Source organism: Protopterus annectens, chromosome 2.part0, assembly GCF_019279795.1.
Source record: "Protopterus annectens isolate FY-2018-M chromosome 2.part0, PAN1.0, whole genome shotgun sequence".
In the NCBI taxonomy this organism is placed as follows: domain Eukaryota; kingdom Metazoa; phylum Chordata; order Ceratodontiformes; family Protopteridae; genus Protopterus; species Protopterus annectens.
The window spans coordinates 343,687,052-343,710,655 of NC_056728.1; the positions used below are offsets into that span (position 1 = coordinate 343,687,052).

General features: G+C 45.3%; 1 protein-coding gene across 1 annotated transcript in view; it reads right to left on the bottom strand.

Moving 5' to 3' along the window:
- Window positions 1–23,604, bottom strand: part of HINT1 (histidine triad nucleotide binding protein 1) — a 98,863-nt gene that overhangs the window by 24,516 nt on the left and 50,743 nt on the right. The window contains exon 2 of the mRNA XM_044060810.1: window positions 21,539–21,643. Within this exon, the coding sequence (XP_043916745.1) occupies window positions 21,539–21,643 (105 nt within the window). The remainder of the gene's footprint in view (window positions 1–21,538; window positions 21,644–23,604) is intronic.

Here is a 23,604-nt window from a genome sequence, read left to right on the forward strand (position 1 = left end):
AAAGGCAACCCTCTGTTGGACTGGCAGGCCTGAGCCCACCACAGGAATTCCTTTTGAAGGCAAGGAATGATTGGTATCAAAGTTTCCAAACTGTGACTGTTGAGACCATACATTCCTTAGATACCATTGTAATTTTCTCATATGCAGCCTGGCCTGTGGTATCAGAATTATGCAGGATGCCATATAACCCAGGGCCTGCAGGATTTTCCTTGCAGTAAGCTGAGCTTGTCTTGTCAGATTCATGAAGTAATCTGGAAGTGGTTTTTGTTTTTCTTCTGTGAGAAAGGCCATTTGGGTGGTTGTGTCTAGATCCGCACCCAGAAAGGTTATCCTTTGGGATGGAACCAGTCTTGATTTTTGGATGTTGACTGTATCCCAATGCCTGTAGTAGGTGGATGGCATAGGCCAAGTCTTTTATCAAATTTACCTTGTTGTCCGCTTGTATAAGGCAGTCGTCCAGATAAGGGTAGATTTGAATCCCCTGAAGTCTGCAGTGTGCAATTACTGATGCCAGGCATTTCGTGAATACTCTGGGCGCAGTAGATAAGCCAAAGGGCAATGCTGAGAATTGATAATGCTCTGATCCTGCAAGAAATCTGAGGTGTCTTCTGCAGTTTGGTCGAATAGGGACGTGCAGGTATGCCTCCTTGAGATCTAGAGGCACCACCCAAGACTCCTTGCCCAACATGGGAAGAAGTTGCTGTAGGGTCAGCATCTTGAATTTTGGCACAATGAGGAAAGTATTCAGTGCGGACAGGTCGAGAATAGGCCTCCATTGATTTTCTTTTCTTGGTACAAGGAATAGTCTGGAGTAAAATCCTTGGCCTTGTTCTGAAAGTGGTACTTTTTCTATAGCTTTCATTTGAAGCAAGTTGTTGATCTGCTTTAAAGCCTCTGCCCTCTGATTTGGTGGTAGGTTTGGCATTCTGTTTCTTTTTGGCAAAGTGTGGAAGTGGAACCTGTATCCTTTGTCTATTATTTGCAGTGTCCATGTGTCCCTTGTAATATAATGCCAATTTTTTGAGAATAAAGCAAGCTTTCCGCCCAAGGGTGCTTTCAGTTGAGCCCTGGTGGGCGGAATCAGAGTAAAGTCATTGAGCCTGTCCTGGTGTAGTAGTTGTTGTTGCTGCTGTTGCACTACCTCTCTGGTTGGCAGGTTGCCACCGACTGCCTCTGTAAGAGCCCCTAGATTGGCCTCTGCCTCTGGGGTGTCTGTTCCTGCCTCTCTGGGCTCTGTCCGAGTCTGGAAAGGACCAATTCTTAGTAGGCCAGTTTCTGCTAAACCTCGGTGGTTGTACTTGTAGGAAATCCTTAACTGTTTGCACAGATTTTGCCTTTTCTTCATAACCTCCTGAGCAGAGGAGCCAAATAAATTTTGTTTCTCCATTGGAGCATCCAGGAGTTTAGCTTTAACATGGTCTGGCAAAGATTGTTCCTTCAGCCAGGCATGCCTACGAATAACTGCCCCAGTCATAGCTGACCTAAATGAAGCCTCCAATGCATCATAACCACACTTTAATAAATGATTACTAACCTGCTGTGAGTTGTGTACCAAATCCTGAAGGGATTTACGGTCAAGGGGCTCAGGAGAAGAAAGCTTCTTGTTCAGTTTATCTAACAAGTACTCTTGGTACTGTATCATATGAAATTGACACTTTAGTGCCCTGACGGAATGAGTTGCAGAAGTATATACCTTCTTTCCCCATCTCTCTAAAGCTCTAGACTCTCTTTCAGAAGGTAGAAGATTTTTGGCAGTGGCAGCCGCAACCCCTTTAGGGCCCAGAGTAATAGTTTCTGGGTCTGCAGAATGGGCTTTATACAGATGGAAATGAGAATCTGGGACCCTGTAGTATCTTATCAGGTTTGGCAGGGGCCGGGGGGAGAGTATCAGGGGCTGTACTGACATCATTGTACACATCATCAATTACATTCAAAACAGGAGGTATAGCTAAGGGCCTATGCTGAGGCAAATGTAAAAAGGTCCTTAATCTTTTTCTAGAATCAGAGAATTCCTGACCTTGCCATTGAAAATGCTCTCTCATGGAGTGTAGAGTCTCAAAGGAAAACTCTTCAGGAGGGGAGGCCGAAGGGATAGATTCTTCAGCATCAGAATCCTCATAGGGCGAATAAGCCTCCTCCTGGTGGTCTGACAACTCAGAACCATCCGTGGACTCATCTGAAGAGTGTGGGTCAGAAGGCTCAGTCCTGGGCCTTTTGTCTGGTGGAGGGTGAGAGGCCCTGTCCGGGTGGAGGGTGAGGCCCTGTCCAGGTTGTGAACCTCTAATTAAAGAAATAAGGTCCTCTGTAAGGCGGATCTGAGTACTAGAGGAAGGCCTCTGTGAGGTAGTCTTGGGAGGCAAAGCTTTAGAAAGTTTAGCAGCTTTAGCCCTGGAGAAGGCCTTAATGGACATGGAAGCAGGGGGCCTAGCTGCCCCTGGTCTGGGCCTAAGCAAGGAAGGCAGTAGGAATGGAAATCCTTATGAGGTATTTGTTTCCCACAAATTAAACAATTATTTACTTTATCTGACATCGGCTGAGGCAAGAAAGAGTCCCCAATGGGGTACTTAGCTTTTTCGAAGTCTTCGGTAGCTGAAATCACTGGATCTGACCGACCGGCACTTGCGAACAGCTTCTGCTTCGGGCACCGCGCGGCAAGAAAGACTGGAGGAAAATGGCATCGGCTGATGCTTTTATACCCCAGACGCTCTGACGTCGGGGAAGGTGCGACATCAGCAGAGGCCAGACCCAGACTTTGGATTCCGGCCGACCGAAGGGCTGCCTGAGGCAGGACAACCCATATGTTATGACTGCAGATGCATCCTTGAAGGACATAGAGGGACCTACTGCTGTCTGGGCCAAAAGGGATCCACTAGCAAGATTTTGGTAGAGTCCTGTCTGATCTTCTGTAAGACTAGGGGAGGGGACTCATGCAGAAAAGTTTTGTGCTTACCGTAATGTTCCATCTGTGGTGTTCATTTTCATTCAAGTGATGGGTTTGGATCAGACTGATCCAAACCCATAAGTTGAGGACAGAATGAAATTAACATCAGAAGATCATAGCCATTGATGGGAGGCAGGGACTCTACTTTCCAAGCCAAAGAACTTGGGACTCTTAACAGAATAGAGGAAGTTGTCTGTTCAGACTGGAGGCAAAGATCTGCCTGAGGATTACCCCACTGATGGGCAATGTCCAGAATGCGTATCCATTTGTGCGGTTGTGTGCTAGATCTGCTCAAGGAGCCTAGCACTAGTTTGTGCTCCAAGAGAATGTATCACCTAAAAAGTCACTAGATAGAACCTCGTGCACTCTTGCTTGATGACATACCACATCACTGGTACTGTCTGAAAACTTTAGGGTCTGTGGGAGGGGGATAGAATAGAAAGCCTGAAGATCCAAAAGCAAAGCCTTCATCTCCTTCACATTAAGGTGGTCCCAACCTCTGACGAGAAGGCCAAAAGATCCTGAACCTTGAGGGCACCACAAGAGGTACCCCACCCTATTGGAGCCATTTGTAAAAAGCTCCAGAGTTGGAACTGGAACTTGATGAAGCCCTGGGTTGAGAGAGTTTATGAATTCACCACTGAAACTAACTCGACAGGGAAGGAAAGGTACTAGGTAGGCTGGGGGGGGGGGGTGGCAACGTTGGAGCCACACTGACTTCAGGTACCACTGAAGCTCATTCCATGAAGCTTAGAAATGAGGAGCACGGGAATGGTGGAAGTCTAACAAAAACTTGTGAAATTCCCCGGATGACAGAGATGCCAAAAGGGGGATAGAAAAGGCAATTGGAGAGCACCTATGTAGCAAGCAGAGGTGTCAGCATGGGAACTGTTTGAAATTTGCAACTGAGAAAAATGATCCTGGAATTTAGACCGAACTGACCTCTGGAAGTTTATGGTGAACAGACTAGTTTATGGTGAACAGACTAAACAGGGAAGCAGTGAACTTGAGATCCTGATGCAGAATTGGGGAAGAGCTTGAATAAGCAGATTGTCTAGCTAGGGAAAGATCTAGATTCCTCAATCCCTACAAAAAGCAAATGACAAGAGTGAAGCATATCCCTTGGGGCAGTAGAGGCCAAAGAGCCAAGCAGAGAACTGAAAATGCAAAGGACAGAAAATTTCCTGAAGAGGGGATGAATGGAATGTCAAGGTATGTGTGAAGACTGGTAGAGATTGGTGAAGGCTGCCAACCTAGTCAAATAGAATTTGGTACATAATTCGATTTGTAAATATTGTGAATGTTGAACCTAAAACAATGTGGCAACCATTGCCATCTGCTGTAAAGAAAATAGTCAAGCAATTCTTCTTGTTGGTCCTTTGAAATTAAAATTTCATCATTGCCTTTGATGTTTTACAAGTCGGCTCCAGTCCGGCTGCATGGGGGCTTCCTGCCTACTGTTTTAAGGCTAAAGTTAATGACCAGAATTTACATATGGAATGTCCTTTATTGCTCTAAGTGTAAAATGCAGTTAGTGTAGCCTGGGAACTCCAGGAAGGGTGAAAATGACAACGTAATGTTTATCAGAACGGAGTTTCAATTTAAACAGTGAGAACCAGATATTAAGCATTTTTGTTTCTATATCCAACCTACAGCACTGCCTGCTCTCAAGTGTGTTTTCTTGTAGAAATAGCTAGGACTATAAAGATTAGACTGTGTTTTTCTGTTGTCAGAACTGTACTAATGAATTATGTAAAGTCTGTGTGATCTCTAAACTCTCAAATAGCACTGTGGTGTAGTAGTATTGTCTTGCGTTTTCATTATTTATTATTAAATATTTTTTAAACACTTCAACTGTGGCTGGTTTATGCAGAGATAATTTAAGCTCTAGAGTACATTAAATGCTTACAAGTAATCCTGCAATAAGCCCTTCCAATAACCCTTGATTGCTTAAGTTACACTACTATTGGATAATATTGCACAGTAATAATTGGACACCCTTTTAAGGGCCTTTGGGCCGCTGATATATATATACGTGCATATATATGTGTGTGTGTATCAACAACTTGGGCAAGGACATGAAGCAGCTAGGCTGAGATCTGGACCCTATAGCTGTGCCAGTGGGGAGTCTTATTGGGAACCTGGGGAGCAAGGCAGTGACCCAGCCCTGGACTGACTGATCTCAGTGTTCTCTTAAGGGAAATTGCACTATTTATTTATTTATAGTTGGTTTACCAGGATTGTCCACTGGGCCAGAAGAACCAGTTTTCAGTGGAGTCCTTGGAAGAAAAGCTCCAAAACATTACAGAAGTTCACTAACACTTACAATCATATTAGAACAGATAGTCAAAAAACAGTAAAACTATAACCCTGAACTGTTATTTGCACTTTATAGCTGTAGGCTACACTCTGCGCTAGCCGATTTTAAGCATTTATAAACATTTATTGACTGTTTTCTCTACTGTTTGTAAAAAAAAAAAAAAAAAAAAAAAAAAAAAAAAAAAAAAAAAAAAACTCTTGTTTCCCCCGCTTTTACTGAGCTAGAATAGTCCAGTATGAGCTTGCTGATCTCTGGGCTTTGTCTTGGTTCCTGTAACTGTTCCATATCCTTACTTGGGAAAGAGGAAGCTTCTTTGTTCACCAGTGGGAGTGGGGAGCACTGAGCAAGCCTATTTGCCCATTTTTGAGTGGTCTCAGCCAGTAACTAGTAGTCGATTGACCATTTTGGGTCAATTCCTAACTTTTCAACCCCCTGCTATAAAGCACGCTTCGCGCACTTTAGCGCGGAGTTGCCACAGGAGCACACAAGAGCAGCGGCGGGTAATCAAGGTTAAACTATTCAGGCTACCTAAAGTCCACTCTTCATTTTTTCCCTTAGAACAGCTCTTCTTAAACTCTACTTGGAATCTAACCAACCTATTCTCTATCTGAAAAGGTAAGCTCTACCTGATTTCAAAGTAGTCTATTCTCTATCTGGAAAGCTTAGCACTTGCTCCTAAAGTACTTTTTACTCCGATATAGCACTTGTTATACATAGTACCCCACCAGCCTAAAACCCCTTTTTCAATCACCCACATCCCTCAAAGTCTTTTTTGAACCCAATTACACAAGAAAGTTTTGTTTTTTTTCCTTCTAGCATGTAGAGGGGTCAGTTGCTAGCATCCTCTCCTGCTCAGCTGGTGAACCTGGGAATATTGAGGCAATGTTACAATTGCCTCATGTACACAGACAACCCTCTCCTTCTCCCACAAAACACAAATACATGCGAGAGATACAACTATCTAACCAAACTGGAGGCTAAGCTCTCTCTACATAGGACTGGCAAGACCAGACAGGAGGAGAAGGTAACCTCACACACCACAAACCCAGTCTCACATAGTACTATCAAAACTTCAAATCTTCAAATCATACACAAACACACAGACATACTCTGAGGCTCTGATCAAAAATCTACCAAAACAGCAGAGGCCACCAAAGCAGACACCCAAACAACTGCCACCTCATGACAACACATGCAACACAGATCACAAAGTCAGTGTGCCAGTCACAGCCCTTAAGGCCAAACACAATGCCAGACACACTCGTCATAGGTGACTCCATAGTCAGACACACCGACGCCCCACTCACCAGACTGAGTAAGGAGAAGGTCACAGTAAGCTGCCTGTCTGGCGCTAGAATCCACCACATAACGCAAGCACTCAGGTCACTCAACAACAAGTATGACTCAGTCATTGTCCATGCTGGTGTGAATGACCTGAGACGTACCTCCCTGGACTACATGGAGAGACAGAGGAGCTCTCTGATTATGTAACCCAGGCTGGCATGACCCTGACCAGTATCCTATTATGCCACAATACAGAGACAAGATGATCAGCTTTAATAATTGGCTTAATTTCTGGTGTCATTCAAAGGGGATCCAATGTCTGTCTGCCTGGGATGACATGCTGGACAAGCCACACTGCTTTGCAAGGGACGGCTTGCACCTGTCACCCCTAGGCTTCCGGATATTGGCAAAGGCTCTTGCCACCCCCATAGTGCCTTTTTTAGGCAAGGCTCAAATTCTAAACCTACCACCCTAGAACGCAAAAAAGAAGAAATGCTAAGGGTAATGCTGCTCAATGCCAGAAGTATCTCAAGATGCACGCACTCGAAGCCCTTCTCAGTATGGAGAACATAGATGTCTGTGCTGTGACTGAAACCTGGTTCAAGGCTCCTAAGAACACCCCGGCACTATCAGGTTTTACCTCATATCATGCGTTCCGGCCCCAAAATCCGGACCACACCACAAAAGGAGGGGGGTATCCATATTCATCAAGGATACCCACACATCCAGGTTAGTGGCAACGCACGAAGCATCTGAGACTATCCAGGTGCAATTAACCATAGGCAAGACTGCTCTACAATTTGTAGCTTGTTACAGGCCACCCTCTCAATCTCAGGAAACACACAGCTTTCCTGAAGACACTGGAGGGTATAAATATATCTCCAAACACCATCATATTAGGTGACTTCAACTACCCGAATATAGACTGGGATCATTACTCAAGCTCCAACACTCTAGCCCAAAGGTTCCTAGAGTTCATAAACTCTAATGCCATGGAACAACTAGTCACCATCCCCACAAGAGGAGAAAACATACTAGATCTCATCATCACAAACATGGGGACAAAATGTTCAACACCGGAAGTATATCCCTCATTGGTGAGATCAGATCATAAACTAATCTCCCTGGAAGTCCGTATCCCACCCCCACCCCAGATAAATAAGACCACAGTGAAGAACTTCTCAAAAGCAGACTTCACACTTCTTAAGACTGGTGTGGTATCCTTCAAGGCCCCCGAGCCAGTGGAAACCACTACCCAAGCCGCTGAATCACAAATGCCTTCTACCAGCACCTACAGGACTGCATGGATCAGGCAATCCCAAACAAAAGACCCTTAAGCGCCCAGTCTGGTGGACCCCAGCCATAAACAAGCTCTACAATAAAAGGAGAAAGCTACTACAAGATAGAGCAAAATCCTTAAAAGGGAAGACACCCTTGATCATAATAAGTAAAAAACTACGATCACTCATAAAATCATCCAAAGCAAATTTTGAGAGAAAAGTCGCCAAAGACACAAAAGACAATCATAAGGCCTTTTTTAGCTATGTTAGAAATCTGGGTGGAAACTCCCAGATATGCTCAGAATTGGTTCAAAATGATGCAAAAAAAAATCACTGAACCAACAGACATGCCATGGCCTAAAGTTAAATGCCAAAAAATGCACAGTCATACCCTTCGGGAAAAACAAGGTTACCCCTAGCTACCATATAGGTGGCAATCCACTAAGCACAGAAGAGGTTATCAGGGATCTGGGGACCCAGGTTGACCGTAACCTTTCCTTTGACACTCACGTTGCCAAAGTAGTTAGGAAGACCTTCTACATTGCCCACCCTTATCAGAAAGGGATTCACATCCAGATCAAGGGAGGTCATTGTTCCCCTGTACTCATCACTCAGACCAATGATTGAGTACAATGCCCCATTCAGAATGTATCTTGCCAGACACCTGCTGCAACTGGAAAGACCCCAAAAATTCCTCACCAAAAGGATAATGGGTCTCAAAAATATGTCTTATGTTGCCCGACTGAAGGAACTCCAGCTCTATTCAGTCGCATACAGTCTGCTCAGAGGGGACTTGTGTCTGACATACAAGGCCATGTCCAACCTGGAATTAATGGACATGCTCCACCTCAAAAAATCTAAATCCACCAGAACTACAAGATCAAGAGACCTAAACCTTAACACGGTTATAAATAGGACATGTTGGAGGGACAGATTAATCACCCAGAGACTCCCTATGCTGTGGAACAGAATCCCGGTACATGTGAAGCAGAGCACCTCGCTGGCTTTGTTCAAGATAAATCTTGACCAATGGATGGGAGATCGCAGGTTTACCCTGGGGATCACCTCTGTCTCACTGCTGGACAGAGGCACGGTAAAATAATGGGCATAGCATCCTTCAACTTAAGGGGTGGTGAAAGCCACAAAACTTTGGGCTAGGCTTATAAATGCCCTAGGGCAGATAGCCTAGTATGAAGCTATGAACCTACAACAGTGGTTCACAAATGTAGACAATTGTGGGTTCAAGACAAAAACTGAGGACAAGTGGTTACAATGCAAAGAATCTAATGTTTAAGCAGCTGCAAATAGACTACCTTGGTTACATTATGTACAACAAACCTAGCATTGCTGTAGTAAATATGTAGCATCTTGAGTGGAATAGTAGAATTTAAGAAATATTAGGCGTTATTGCATTTGCTTATTTACAGTATCTGGTTATATAAGATATGGTTGCCTGCAGGGAGCAGACTAGGCTATGAGGGGTGGGAGCAGGAGCATTCCCAGGAGGATGTTAGGTGCATGTGTAGAGGTTTTTTAAAAGCTGGGAGGTTAGTAGTGGTGCGGATGGAGGGGGGGAAGGTAGTTCCATAGGCGTGCCAGGGCAAAGGACAGCAGGTTTTTCCCTGGGGAGTGAAGAGGTTTGTACAGTTCCATCAGATTTTGGTCATTAGATCTTAGGAGTCTTTGTGGCATGTGCATTTTAAAGGTGGAGCTGAGCGAAGGACAGAGGGATGGATGGAAAATGAGTTTGTGAGCAAAGGTGAGCTGAGTAAAGGAGAGATAGTTAGGAAGCTCAAGCCAGTTTAGTTTGTGGAGAGATGCACAGTGGTGGGTAGATGCTTTGTGACTAGTGGCAAATTTGGCAATTATAACAGGAGGACAATTTTGTTTTGAGGGATGATTGTAGGTTTGTTAGAACAGGAGCGCCATATAGAAGGGAAGGCATGAGGAATGTTGTAGCAAGAGTGAGCTTAGTAGATGTAGTGAGGAATTGATTTTGTCGATATAGCATGCCAAGTTTGCAGTGTTTTTTTTTTTATGTTTAGTTGTAGATGGCTATTGAAATTAAGCTGGTCATCTATCTGGACCCCTAGCAGTTTGGTTTCAAATACTAGATCAAGAGGTGTGTTTGGCTGATGAGAGAGAGTAGATTTCTATCAATGGTTGTGTTTTTTGAGGGAGTAAATACCATAAGTTTGGCTTTTGATGCATTGAGTGCTAGATTGTTTTTCATTCACTGTTCTGTGGTAGAGAAGGCATCTTTAGTTACTTTTAAGACAGTGGGAATGGAAGTGGCTGTGCAGATAATTGTAGAATCATCTGCATATTGAATAAGTTTGGCATGGGGAATTGAGTGGAAGAAGTCATTTATGAATATATTGAAGAGGAGAGGGACCCAAGATGGAACCTTGGGGGACACCAGTGGGTGCGTTTCTCCTATAAGAGACGCCCTCTCTGGTGTTAGTGGCAAGGATTGAGGCTCCTTGATTGCTGGGCCAGGGCACGGGAGTCACATGTGGTTTGCAGTGGTTGGGATATCCACATCACATATTAGTTTGCAAATACTAATAGTCTTGTAGTGGTGTGGGAAGAGTGAATCCTGTAGCTTATGTACAGTGATCTCTGAAGGTGTTTTTTTACTCTAAATCAGCCACCCAGTGAATACTAGTTCAGATCACAATTATTTCTTTTGTTAGCTTAGTCAGGGTGAGCAGGCAACATGTCAGCAGGAGTATGGAAAGCTGACAAGGAGCCAGCTGTTGGAGATGTGCCAGGCTAGGGGACTAGTGCATGGAAACTAGACTAAGGCAGACCTGATTGCAGCCTTGGTTACAGCTGCATCAGAAAACAGCACCCAGGAGGACAGACTGGCAGTGGAGATGCAATATCCTCAGAGAACGGACAGCTAAACGTTTCTGCAATGGACTCCAGCCGGCAATAAAGAGACATGAGCTGGAGGCCAGGCGTTTGGAGACAGAAGCTGAAGAAAAGGTGCATCAGACGAGGCATGAGAGGGAAATGCTAACTCTTTGCCAAAGTCATGGAGGTATTGGGTAAGGGAGGAAATGTACCCCAGAAGCACAACAGGTCAGTAATTTTCTTCCGCAATTTAAAGAGGGGGATAATTTTGATGTTTGCATACCCTCTCAAACATATGAATGAAACTAGTATAGTGTTGACCAAAGGTTCTGGGTACGATTCCTGACCCCCTTACTCCATGGGAAAGCTGTAACTTTGTCAAAAATGCCTGTGTTTTGATTATACTGCTGTAAAAAATAAATGTTTTAAGCAAACACCTGAAATGTATAGGAAAAAGTTTTGTGAGCACAGACGTAAGGCAGATGAAAGTGTGCATGAATATGTTTAACTGAGCACTTATTTTCATAGCTGGGCGAGTGGATGTCAGGTCACCACTTCTGAAGGGCTGACGGACCTTTTGGTGAGGGAACAAACCCTTAGCACTTAGCCCGAGGACATGAGGATCTGGTTAGCTGATAAACAATGTGCTACTTCAGATGAGTTGGGGAAAGGGAGACCTATACCTGGCAAGTAGGGCAGCCCTGCACAGAAGGGGACCCCCCCCCCACAGTACTGCTAATAGGTTTAAAGGAACCCATGGTGGGCAGCACAGACTACCACAACAGAATCTGCCAGTAGCACAGGAAGCCCTATCCAGGTACACGTCCAGGTGCTAGGGTTAAATGTTTTGAATGCAACCAGTGAGACCATGTGGCATACAGGTGTCCATGGAGGCAAGGTGGGGAACCAAAGGTGAGGAATGCAGCAAGTGGGAAAGACAAAATGCCAATAGTAGGTTGTCTTGAGACAACAGGGGTACTAAACTACCATCCTGCAGATGTCCTGAGAGGGAAGGATTTGGACGAGGCAGTACCATGTACTTGTGCAGTTACACGCAGTGAAGCTAGGAGACAAGCATGTGGGTCTGGTAGCCTGGGGGGAGACCCAGACAGACTGCATACTTGCAGCCAGGACTGCTGAGGTGGTTACTTCAGGGAGTGAGCTATGCTGTAGCAGTGAGACTGAAGGTGAGCCACAGCTGATTGTGGGTACTGATGTTCCCTTGTACAAAGTGACTGCAAAGGTAGAGGTGAGTGGTAGTACCCAGGCTGAGTGTGAGGCACCACTGTCAGAGGATGCCAGATTTCCTGTGGAAGAGGAGTTGGGAAGGATTACAAGGAGAGACAGGCTCAGCTCTCAGACCCTACATTGCAAGCCTGAGGCAGGTAGCTAGGGAGGCACCCGATTCTCAAGGAAAGGGGGAATCTGTATACTGGGACAAAGGGCTACTATAAAGAGAATGGACCCATGGGGGGGGGGGCTAGAAGGTGAGAGTACAGCAGTTGGTAGTGACTAGAGCCTACCATCTGGCGCTTCTAGCCACAGCCCAAGATATTCCCTTTGCAAGTCACATGGGCATAAAACGTACAAATAGATGTATTATGCAGAACTTCTATTGGCCTGGAATTTCCAGAGATGTAACATTGTACTGCAGGACCTGTGAGCAGTAGGCAAGGCAGGAGACAAAGTGAGAGCTCCTTTGATGCCTTTGCCTGTGATTGAGGAGCCATTTCAGAGGGTAGCTATGGATATTGTAGGTCCTCTGATTACCCCCAAGTTCCACAGGGAAAAAAGTATATCCTAGTGGTAGTGGATTATGCTACACGATACCCCGAGGTGGTGGCTTTGTCCTCCATTGAGGCAGAGAAGGTGGCAAATGCTTTGTTAGAGATTTTCAGCAGGGTGGGTTTCCTAAAGAAATACCGTCTGACAGAGGTGTCCGTTTCATGTTAGACCTGCTGACTAGTCTGTGGATGTCTTGTGGGGTGAAGCACATGACCACCCCCTACCATCCCCAGACTAATGGTCTTGTTGAGGGGGCAAACTCTACAATCAAGTCCATGCTACGGGCATTTGCAGATCAGTTTAAGAGGGAGTGCAACAAATATTTGCTCCATCTGTTTGCTTACAGAGAGGTTCCCTAGGAATCCACAATATTTGCTCCATCTGTTTGCTTACAGAGGTTCCCTAGGAATCCACAATATTTGCTCCATCTGTTTGCTTACAGAGAGGTTCCCTAGGAATCCACAGGTTTTTCACCCTTTAAGTTGCTGTATTAGGGTGAGGGGGACCTCTAGATTTAATTCAAGATGAGTGGGAAGGAGAGTGTGAACCTCACAAGGAGTCTGTTGTGGCATACATCCTAAACCTCAGGACAAGGCTCAGGGAACTCGTGGGCTTGGCCCAGGAGAACTTGGCAGAAGCCCAAAAGAAAAAGGTGTGGTATAACAGGAATGCTCGAGCTACAGAGTATGCTGTGGGACAGCAGGTAATGGTACTCATTCCAGTCAGACACAAGCTGCAAGAAGCTTGGGAGGGACCCTACAAGGTGGTAAGTGATGTCAACTACATGGTGGAACTGCTAGGCAGACAGTAGGGGGTACAAATTGTACCACGTTAACATGATGAAACCTTACCATGATAGAGGCGCCCTTGTGCTGAGCATTTGCAGTGGACTGCAGGAGGAGTCTGAGGGAGATCTCGGGACTGATCTCTTCAGTGAGGCTTGGACTGACATCTCAGTGGAAGGGGTGGCAATGTCCCAGCAGCCATCTCCTACCCAGGTTCGAAAAATCAAGAGCAGTGTTGCAGGTATTTGGGGACATGTTGACTGGGAAATCAGGGTACACCCACCTGGTGCAGCACCAGGTGGATACAGGGCCCCAAAGGCCTATTAGGCAGGCCCCTTATAGGGTGCCCGAGAGTCAAATAGACTGAGGGGAGGAGGTGTTGGAACTAGGAGTGATTCAGGAATCCAACAGTCCCTGGGCCTCCCCAGTGGTGCTGGGACCAAAGAATGATGGCAGCACCAGGTTGTGTATGGACTACGGGAAATTATATAGTCACAGTCGGATGCTTACCCCATGCCCAGAACAGATGAGGCGCTAGAGCAGCTGGGTAGGGTTACTAGCAGTTGCCCTCGACTCCCACCCAGTAAGGGTTACTAGCAGTTGCCCTCGACTCCCACCCAGTAAGGGTTACTAGCAGTTGCCCTCGACTCCCACCCAGTAAGGGTTACTAGCAGTTGCCCTCGACTCCCACCCAGTAAGGGTTACTAGCAGTTGCCTCGACTCCCACCCAGTAAGGGTTACTAGCAGTTGCCCTCGACTCCCACCCAGTAAGGGTTACTAGCAGTTGCCCTCGACTCCCACCCAGTAAGGGTTACTAGCAGTTGCCCTCGACTCCCACCCAGTAAGGGTTACTAGCAGTTGCCCTCGACTCCCAGTGCTAGAGAGAAGTCAGCCTTTGCTTTTGGCTTGTACGAGTTCAAAAAAGATGCCCTTTGTGATTAAGAATGCCACAGCTGCTTTCCAGAGGCTGGTAGACAATATCCTAGCAGGAGTGCTTGCCCTTGCTTACCTAGACATTGCTATCTACAGCCATTCCTGGCCAGAGCACCTTCACCATGTCAGGGAGGTGCTGGGCAGACTACACAGGAGAGGGTTGACCATTAAGCCGAGCAAATGTCAGGTGGATATGGCAGAGGTCTCCTACCTAGGACAGAGTGGGAGTGACAAGATGAGACCAGAACCTGACAAAGTGGAAGCCATTCGGCCATGGTCTGCACCGGTTACTAAAAAGCAGGTGAGAGCATGTTTAGGGACAGCAGCATACTACAGAAAGTTCGTCCCCAGTTATAGTACCATAGCTGCTCCCCTACAGACCTGACAAGGAAGAACAGGCCAGATAAGGTAGTGTGGACCCCAGCATGTGAGCATGTATTCCAGAAGCTTAAAGAAGCTTTGGGAGGACCCCTGTGTTAGCTAGTCAAGATTACAGCAAAGAATTTGTTGTACAGGTGGATGCTTCGTACCATGGGGTGGGGACTGTACTTAGCCAGATTTCTTCAGAGGGGGAAGAGCACCCAGTGGTTTATCTCAGTTGTGGGCTCCAACCAAGGGAGGAATGCTATGCAGCTGTAGAAAAGGAATGCCTAGCCATAGTGTGGTCACGGCAGAAACTTCAGCCTTATCTGCATGGAAGGAAATTCACTGTAATGACAGATCACAACCTCATAATATGGTTAAACAGAGCCAGTCAGCAAAATGCCAAGTTGCTAAGATGGAGCCTGGGGTTGCAAGCACATATGTCAGTGCAGCACCGCAGTGGAATTAACAATGCCAATGCAGATGGGCTCCCAAGACAGGGAATGGGGTGAGGTACACTCAGACCTAACCCTCTCAAGCAGCGTTCATCAAGGGTCACTTGAAACACTAGCTTGAGTTCTCCGAGGGGGGGGGGGGGTGTGAAGACTGGTAGAGATGGGTGAAGGCTGCCATCCTAGTCAAATAGAATTTGGTACAGAACTCTATTTGCAAATGCTGTAAATGTTGAACTTGCAATGTGGCAACATTGCCATCTGCTGCAAAGAAAGCAGAGTCAAGCAATTCTTGTTGGTCCTTTGAAATAAAATTTCATCACTGGGGTTGATGTTTTACAAGTCGGCTCCAGTTCGGCTGGATGGGGGCTTCCTGCTAATCGTTTTTAAGGCTGAAGTCAATGACCAGAATTTACATGTGGAATGTCCTTCACTGCTCTAAGTGTAAAAGAATGTAAATGCAGTTAGTGTGTAGCCTGGGAACTCCAGGAAGAGTGAAAAAGATATCACGTTTATCAGAACTGAAACAGTGAGAACCACAGATTGACATTTTTGTCTTGATATCCCACCTACAGCACTGCCTGCTCTCTTAGTTATCTTAGAAGTGTGTTTTTATTGTAGAAATAGCTAGGATTATAAATATTAGACTAGTTTTTCTGTTGCGTTAGGACTGTACAAATGAATTATTTTAAGTTTGTGTGATCTCTGAACTCTTGAATAGCACTCTGGTGTAGTAGTATTGGCTTGTGTTTTCATTATTTATTAAATATTTTTAAACACTTTCAACTGTGGCTGGTTTATGCAGAGATAATTTCAGTAGAGTACACTGCATGCTTTTAAGTGATCCTGTAAATAAGCCCTTCCAATAAGCCTAATTGCTCAAGTTACACTACTATTGGATAATAATATTGCACAGTAATAATTGGGACACCCTTTTAAGGGCCTTTGGGTAGCTGATAATTATTAGCTGGTGGTGGCAGTAATTACTACCGTATAGTCTGGGTAAAGGGGCACAGCTGGAGAATCTGTGTAAGCCTTTCCCAAGGAGACACAGACACAGCTGTTCCTGAGGAAGCGGAGGAATGCCTAGAAAAGCAAGTTACTTCTAGACCATGAAATATCCCTAGCAGATAACTGACCGGCCCAAAAAAAGTCTGAATTGATTTTAAACTTGGAAGATGCAGGGAAAGCTGGAAAGACGAGAACCTGGCCAAGGGAAGAAGGAATATATATTACATATATATCTCTACATACCTCTATATCTACACACACCAACTTATGTCACCAGGCAGAGTCAGACAAAACCAGGAATTAAGCCTTATAACAGAAGCAAAGGCAGAAGCCCTTGAAGAGGAATCAGCTGCAGCATAGCTGCACTTGACTGAGTGACCAGCAACTTGAGAAGTACAGTGTAGCAGGGAAATGCAGAAGCCTTCCCCCAGTCAGGAAGCTCAGAAACAACTGTATAAAACTTGAGAAAGGATGGCCAAAACATCACTGGTAAATTTCCCTAAAAGTGGCGGCAGTGTAAACTTTTTTTTGCACAGCCTTTCCACACCCCTGCTGTCCTTACCAGAAGGCAACAGCTAGGTAGAGGGCAGTAACAGGCTTGTCAGAAGGTGACACTAAAAGGGTCAGCAGGGCATTTATAAAGAAATGGGCACCTCAGACAATTTAGAGTCAGTCTGGCTTCTTGAGTGCTGGGGCAGAGAGTCAGTGACTACATACACTACCAAGTATCGAGAAGAGCAGCCAGAACAGGAAGATCAGATGGCTCCAGATCAGACTCCATATGAAGGAGGCCGTACCACCTTTTCTGAATTTCAGAAACTTTAGCAATCCCACTAATCCACCATAATGATGGCAATGGCATCCACAAAGGAGAGTTTTTTTTTTTGGGGGGGGGGGGGGTTAATCTGGGTTTCCCCAGAGTCCAGGTCCTCGTTTGAGGAATCCAATTCCTTAGGCCTCGAGTGGAGGAGCAGGAAAGACCTTGAGTAGGTTTCAAGGCCTTTAAAATAAACCCAGAATGAAATTGTCATTTAAGCTGGGGATTAACAAGGGAAATGTGATTGGTTTTCTGTGGGATGCCTGCACAAACACCCTTGGAGGGTCAGACCAGTGACGCAACTTAATGGTCATAGGAATCTCCTCTCAAAGATTTGAGGAATCCCCCTCAGTCCTTTGGGAGGAGGAAGCAGAGATTCCCCCATGGCATCAGGCACAGACACGAGAAGCATCAGAGGATGTGAGAAGCCAGATCCATGCCAGTCTCCCCCATGTAGTTCCAGTAGAAGAATCAGAAGCACTACTGGGTGGTCTCCAGGCTTTCACCAGCTTGGAGAGAGATATCCAGTGGAGGGTGGACAGCAGCCAGATCAGACCCAACTTTGTCTGCCTTTTTGGCAGATGAGTGGGCACTCAAGATGGGAGGATTTTGCCATAGCATCTTGAGCCAACAAATTAAGACATTGGTTCTTCTGATATATAGAGGACAGACTACTACACGGAGTCTTGGGCAGAAGTGTCCGTCTACCAGAGCACTGCATACGACTGTGGGAAGCATCCAAACAGGACAGACAGGTCATTATGGACTTCAAAAATCGGAAATCTGCTTCTCGCATTGATATATTTTTTCCTTTCTGGAGGACATTAACACAACCACCAAAAGCCTATGCAATAAATTCTGATTCACTTATATATCTCTTATTTGATAACTTGTATACAACTGGGGTTCATATACTCATTTCTTTGAGAAAACCCTCTTGCTGTAATTTGAATATGTTTGAGTCATAATTTGTATTAATATGTTATGGAGTTATAATTGGTTATGGTACTTTCTATGCTTTGTTACCTATGTTATCTTAACTGTTTTTGTAATTGGAGCTTTTCTCCTCTGGTATCCACTGAAAACGGGCTCATGCCCAGCTGGACCAACCCGGTTAACAAATGTCAAATAAATAAAAATACAGAAATAACCCCAATGGGCACTTACTGAAAACAGTTTGGTATCCAGTACAGCAGAAGGGCATTCAGACATTCAACAGCATTCAGACTGGCTGAAAAGAAGTTCAGTGTGTGCATGTGTATGCCACCTTATATGCTCCTCACGCAAGAAGTAGGGCAATGTGATGTACGATGCCTATAAATCACTAAAGGCGTCGGTATACCGGCTGGATGTAGGGCTATCCTTGGTAGGAGATCCCAACAGCAAAAAGGACAAAGTAATCCTCACCTTGCTGTTGGAAATCAATTCATAGGATGGAGATTGAATAGTGCAAACTTGCAAATTAGTTACGAGAACTGACTGAGGAATAGACTAGTCCACCATGATGCTTTTATCTTTAAGCTTTTCTACATCCTTCAACCTAGAGGGTGAAGTCATTTACTGTTTCACAGCGCCTGATGTAGCAATCCAAAATCATACCAAAGCACTAAACTCCTCCAGGCCAAGAGTGAGCCATAACTTGTGGCAGCCAGTAGATGCTGAAGATGCTTGGGCAGACATCTTGCTTGTACAACCGTCAACTGAAGTCCAAGCCTCTCACTTACTTTACACCTACAGTCATCAGTCCTAGAGATGTGCTTCCCCCAAGGCACAACAGATGCAGCTGTCTGGTAACTTAACCTAATCTTTCCCTGTAGGGGCTCTTATGAAGCCTTCAAGAAGGAAAAACAAAAACTGCCTTGTGCTGTACTCAAGACTGAATTCCTGAAAAAGGCAGGAGCACGTGTCAAAGTCAGTCGGGAAAACAAAATTCTAACCTACAGGAGAAAACACACATTTAACTTTAAAGTGAAACCCCCAAAAAGGAAGACCAGATGGGAAATACCAATCTTAAACAGCAAAAAAGCTCATCAGAAAAGGAAAGAAAACATGTAACCCTTGGAAGTCCCAAAAAGGAACAAGTAAACATCCGAGTGTCAGGGGTTATGCTAGAGTATACATCATCAATTACATTCAAAACAGGAGGAATAGCCAAAGGTCTATGCAGAAAAGTTCTTAATCTCTTCCTGGACTCAGAATTCCTGGCCCTGCCAATTGAAATGCTCTCTCATAGTGTGAAGGGTCTCCCCGAAGGATAGTTCTTCAGGAGGGGAGGCCAAGGGAATAGATTCCTCTGCATCAGAATCCTCGTAGGCCGAAAAAGCCTCCTCCTGGTAGTCTGAGAGAACAGAGCCATCAGAGGGCTCATCCCTGGGCCTTTTGTCTAGAGGAGGTTGAGAGCCCCTGTCTGGATGGGGTTGAGAGCCCCTACTTAAGGAAATAAGGTCCTCTGCCAAGTTAGAATCTGTGAACCTGTAGAGGGTCCCTGAGGAATAACCCTGGGAGGAATAGCTTTTGTGTGTTTAGCAGCTTTAGCCCTGGTAAATGCCTTTATGGCCATCGATGCAGGAGGCCTGGCTGCACCACGTGCTGGTGTAGTTTTGTCTAGAGGAATGGTGCCGGAAGTTTCCAAGACACCAGTTTCTGAAGGAAATTCAATAACTGACTCAGCAGGGGCCTCCGGGGCCGAGGTTGTCGGTTGAGCAGTTTCGGTGGTCGAAGTACAAAGGACTCTGTTTCAGCCAAGACAGAGACACTCGCGGTAGGCCTAGCCGTGGTTTCAGCTGAAACCGCAGTCCGCATGTGTCAGTCCTTGTCCTTCCGTTTCTTGGTTAAATGAGGAGTCGGAGTCTCCGACGGCATGTTGTAGGAGAAACTAGCCCCAAAAAACTCCTCTGCAATCTCCGCCCGACGCCTGAGTGCGTCGATTGAAGGAAGCACAGGCTGAACAGGCCGAGACGTCGTGGTCTGGGCCAAGGCAGGGTAGGCAGTAAGAGTGGAAATCCTTATGAGGTATTTGTTTCCCACAAGTTAAGCAATTATTAACTTTATCTGACATCGGCTGAGGCAAGAAAGAGTCCCCAACGGGGTACTTAGCTTTTGAAGTCTTCGGTAGCTGAATTACAGGAGCTGGCCGACCGGCACTTGCGAACTGCTTCTGCTTCGGGCACCACGCGGCAAGAAAGACTGAGGAAGATGGCATCGGCTGACGCTTTTATACCCCAGGCGCTCTGATGTCGGGGAAGGGGCAACATCAACCGACGCCGGACCCAGACTTTGGAATCCAGCCGACCGAAGGGCTGCCTGAGGCAGGACAACCCATATGTGAGGACTGCAGATGCATCATTGAAGGACATCCACCAGACTGGCTTCCTTTTTTTGGATGAGAGCATCTTGGTTCTATTTGGGATGGCATGATTCATGCATGAGTGGATGTGCTCGTACAGTGCCTTAGTGGAGGATTCAGCAGTTGAACTTTCAGTTCCTGTCTGCATGGGTGTCATGAACTTTGTCACTTCAGACTTGAGTAGCATGAAGTTGGCTTTGGAGAAGTTTTTATGGAGGTTTCCTTACTGGGGGGTGGGGGTGGGATGTCGATGTTAAGGGTGATTAGCTTATGGTCAGACCTGACAGAACACTGAAAACCCAGAACGCATATGTAAATATCCTTTCCATTATACCACCACCTAACTAAAACACACTTTCTACTAAGTTTAGGATTAACTTTTTTCCACTGTAGTGGAATCTTTTAGTTGGTATATTTAAATTTACTGGGGGGAGGGGGGGCAGAGCCCCCACAAGGGGGATGCAATGGGGCTTGCCCTCCTGCAGAAACATAATAGAAAGTCTGTTTGTTACTTAGGTGTTATAGGTGGAGGGGATCTTCTTCACTTGTGCAATGTAGTTTTCAACATTATGAAGCACTTGCATTGTTTTGAGTTTTCAGTGTTTTGAATTCGATGTTATGGTCTCAAAGTTATGAAAGTCAACGTTATGAAATTTCAATGTTAAGTAGACCCAACCACAGAGGCAAGCCCATCCATTTGGCTGCAGATCACCCTAGTACACGAATCCTACAGAAAAAGCTGCTCCACACCATAATGTTTGCAAGAAGTTGAGTTACAACAATGCTGGATTGGTGGCTCCTACCATTTGTAAAAAGGCAGTAGAAGCTAGTAAAGTAATTCGCAATGGTTGTCTAAAATACAGACAGTAGAAATTCACACTTCAAAATTTCCAATTCTAGTTTCTCATTTAGCAGAGAAAGTCCCCACCAGAAATGTCCTGCCTGGAGTTTGCCCCGATAATCACTAGAGTCTGATGTAAAACTGGTCTGAACAAAAACTAAGCCACTGCTCTTCTCCCCTCATTTTTCCTTGGGAGTTACCCTGCATGGATCCTCCTTTAAGTTGGTCGTGTATTTCCTAGGGACATGTCAAAAACTGCAATTTCAGATGGGGACCGATGCCTATGGAGAGTCAGGAAGATGCTCTGGGTGTAGTTAGAAGGTGGAAGTTACAATAGCCAATCAGAAACTAGCAACATACCACTGCAAGTACCTTGGCCATTAAAATCCATGATCTTATGCTTACTTGAAGCAATTCTCCAAACTAGCAATTACAAAAGAGCTGACTAAAGAAACAGAACTATCGGGGAGATGAGTGCAAACACAGATTTAAAATGATAGACTAAATTGCTTTATACTTACATGTTTGTCAGAATCCTCTGTACTGGCCAACTGTGCAATAGGCTTCTTTGGCACGACAAGAAAATGTACTGGAGCTTGTGGAGCAATGTCATGAAATGCAATGCACTGCGGGGGGAGAAAAAAAAAAAGCCAATTAGGTTATGCCCTCTTATTCAAAGCTTAGAATATACTCTTAGCTTTCCAAAAAAATTGCCAATTAGAAAAATTCCAATCCACTCGCACAGTATTACCTTCTAAAGTACAACTGCCCATGTACTACTAGCCTAATCTATGCATTGTTCAATGTCAGGATGCATCTTTTACTCAGCATTTGAAGCAACACTACATAAAATGTTTTTCAAAAGGCTTCTCGGCTAGCAGACAGAAAAACAAACAATTAGGTGGTGGTGCCCAAACAGTACACATTATAGTTCTTATGTACAGACTGCTCCACAGCGGAATACAGCTCAATCATGCACCTGCAGAAAAACAGAAGAGCAGATTTCCACCTCCCCTTTCCTAGACGTCCCAGCAAAAGAAATAAAGGCCATTATGGAATTCCCTGAACCAGTCTCAAGAATTTTGCTTCCTTATCAGAAGCGAAAAACCTGGTAGGAGGAGACAAGCAAGAAGATTTATCAGACAATGGAGACCACAGTAACAGGGACACATTGTATAACGCAACAGATGCCTGCAAGTTTCTCCATCAGCCCTCTTGGGAGCAAGGGCCTGGGAGTCCGGTGTTCCTGAGGAAGCACAAGTGTCCAGGAAAGCTGGAAGGCTTGGAGGCACTGCAGAGGAGGTCATGAACCTCCATTTGTAGCAGATCATAATGTTTTTGTTCAGAAATCTGGGAGCAATCCCATTTGAAGAACTCCCTCATCTTAATAATGGTTTCTCCCAAGGAAAGCTCTTCAATTGGGGAATCTCCCCATCAGATACTTCCTCAGCAGAAGCATATTCCAGAAAGGAATTTGGGTGGAGTATGCAAGGCAGTCTTTGTCAAAGGAGAAAGAATCAAATGAAAGAACCAGAGATCCAGTAGTCTGCACTGGAGAAATGAAAGCAGGAAGAGGGAGAAGCAGGCAGATTCAAAGCCAACAAGGTCATAAGACCCTGGGAAAAGGCAACCCATTCAGACTAGGTGGAAGGGACATGACATTTGGTATTTTTCTTAACATGCCTTTATGTATGCGAAAAAGTAAAGGAACCCAATGTAGGCCTAATGTCCGGAGCAGACAGCAGAAGATCCCTAGTTGGAACGGCAGGAATGTTGCCAGTGTCCTCCAGAACAAGAAGCTGTGGTTCCCACATGTCGCCCGGTATGGACATCTGCATGGCCTCAGATGTGCTAGGATCCGAATCCTTGTCAGCTTCCCCAGGAGGGGCCCACTGAAGACGCGGACCTAATCTCCAAACGTAGTACAATGTCCTCATTGACCTCAATGGGAACATCAGCGGTAGTACGCACAGCCGAAGATGCTTCAGGTTTTTGCTTACTCACCTCTTTGCTTGGCCTAAGGATACAGCACCTTCCACAGCATCTCTAGCTAGATGTTCAAGTAATAAAAAAAAAAAAAAAAAAAAAAAAAAAAAAAGAGATTTAAGGCAGAAAGTCAGTTATGTAAACTCTCTAAATGGAACACTAAGAGTAATCGTGACTAGGCCCCAATATGAGAGAAGGGTCATGGCCATCTTTACATTGAGTCTGCCTTCCACACCTGGTCATGGCCATCTTTACACAGAGTCTGCCTTCCACACCTACACTTGCCCTTCCTGGATGATGTGAACAGCAAATGGCAGTAGCAAAAAAAATTACTCCCCAATGGGTTACTTATTTGAAGCTGGCGGCAACACGCGGAATCTGACTGCAGACCATGTTAAGAGTCAACCTTCCAAATGGCGACAAAAAAGTTGAGGATGTATGTGCGGACACCCTTTTATAGCAACCTACATGCAATGTCCCACATAGTGGCAGTGGCAATAAGGTTTTGTATCTGGTACTATGCACACACACTCCCCCACTGAGTAAAGTGGTTTTAAAAAGTTTAACTAAATGCAGGTCTTATAATGACGTTACTTATTTT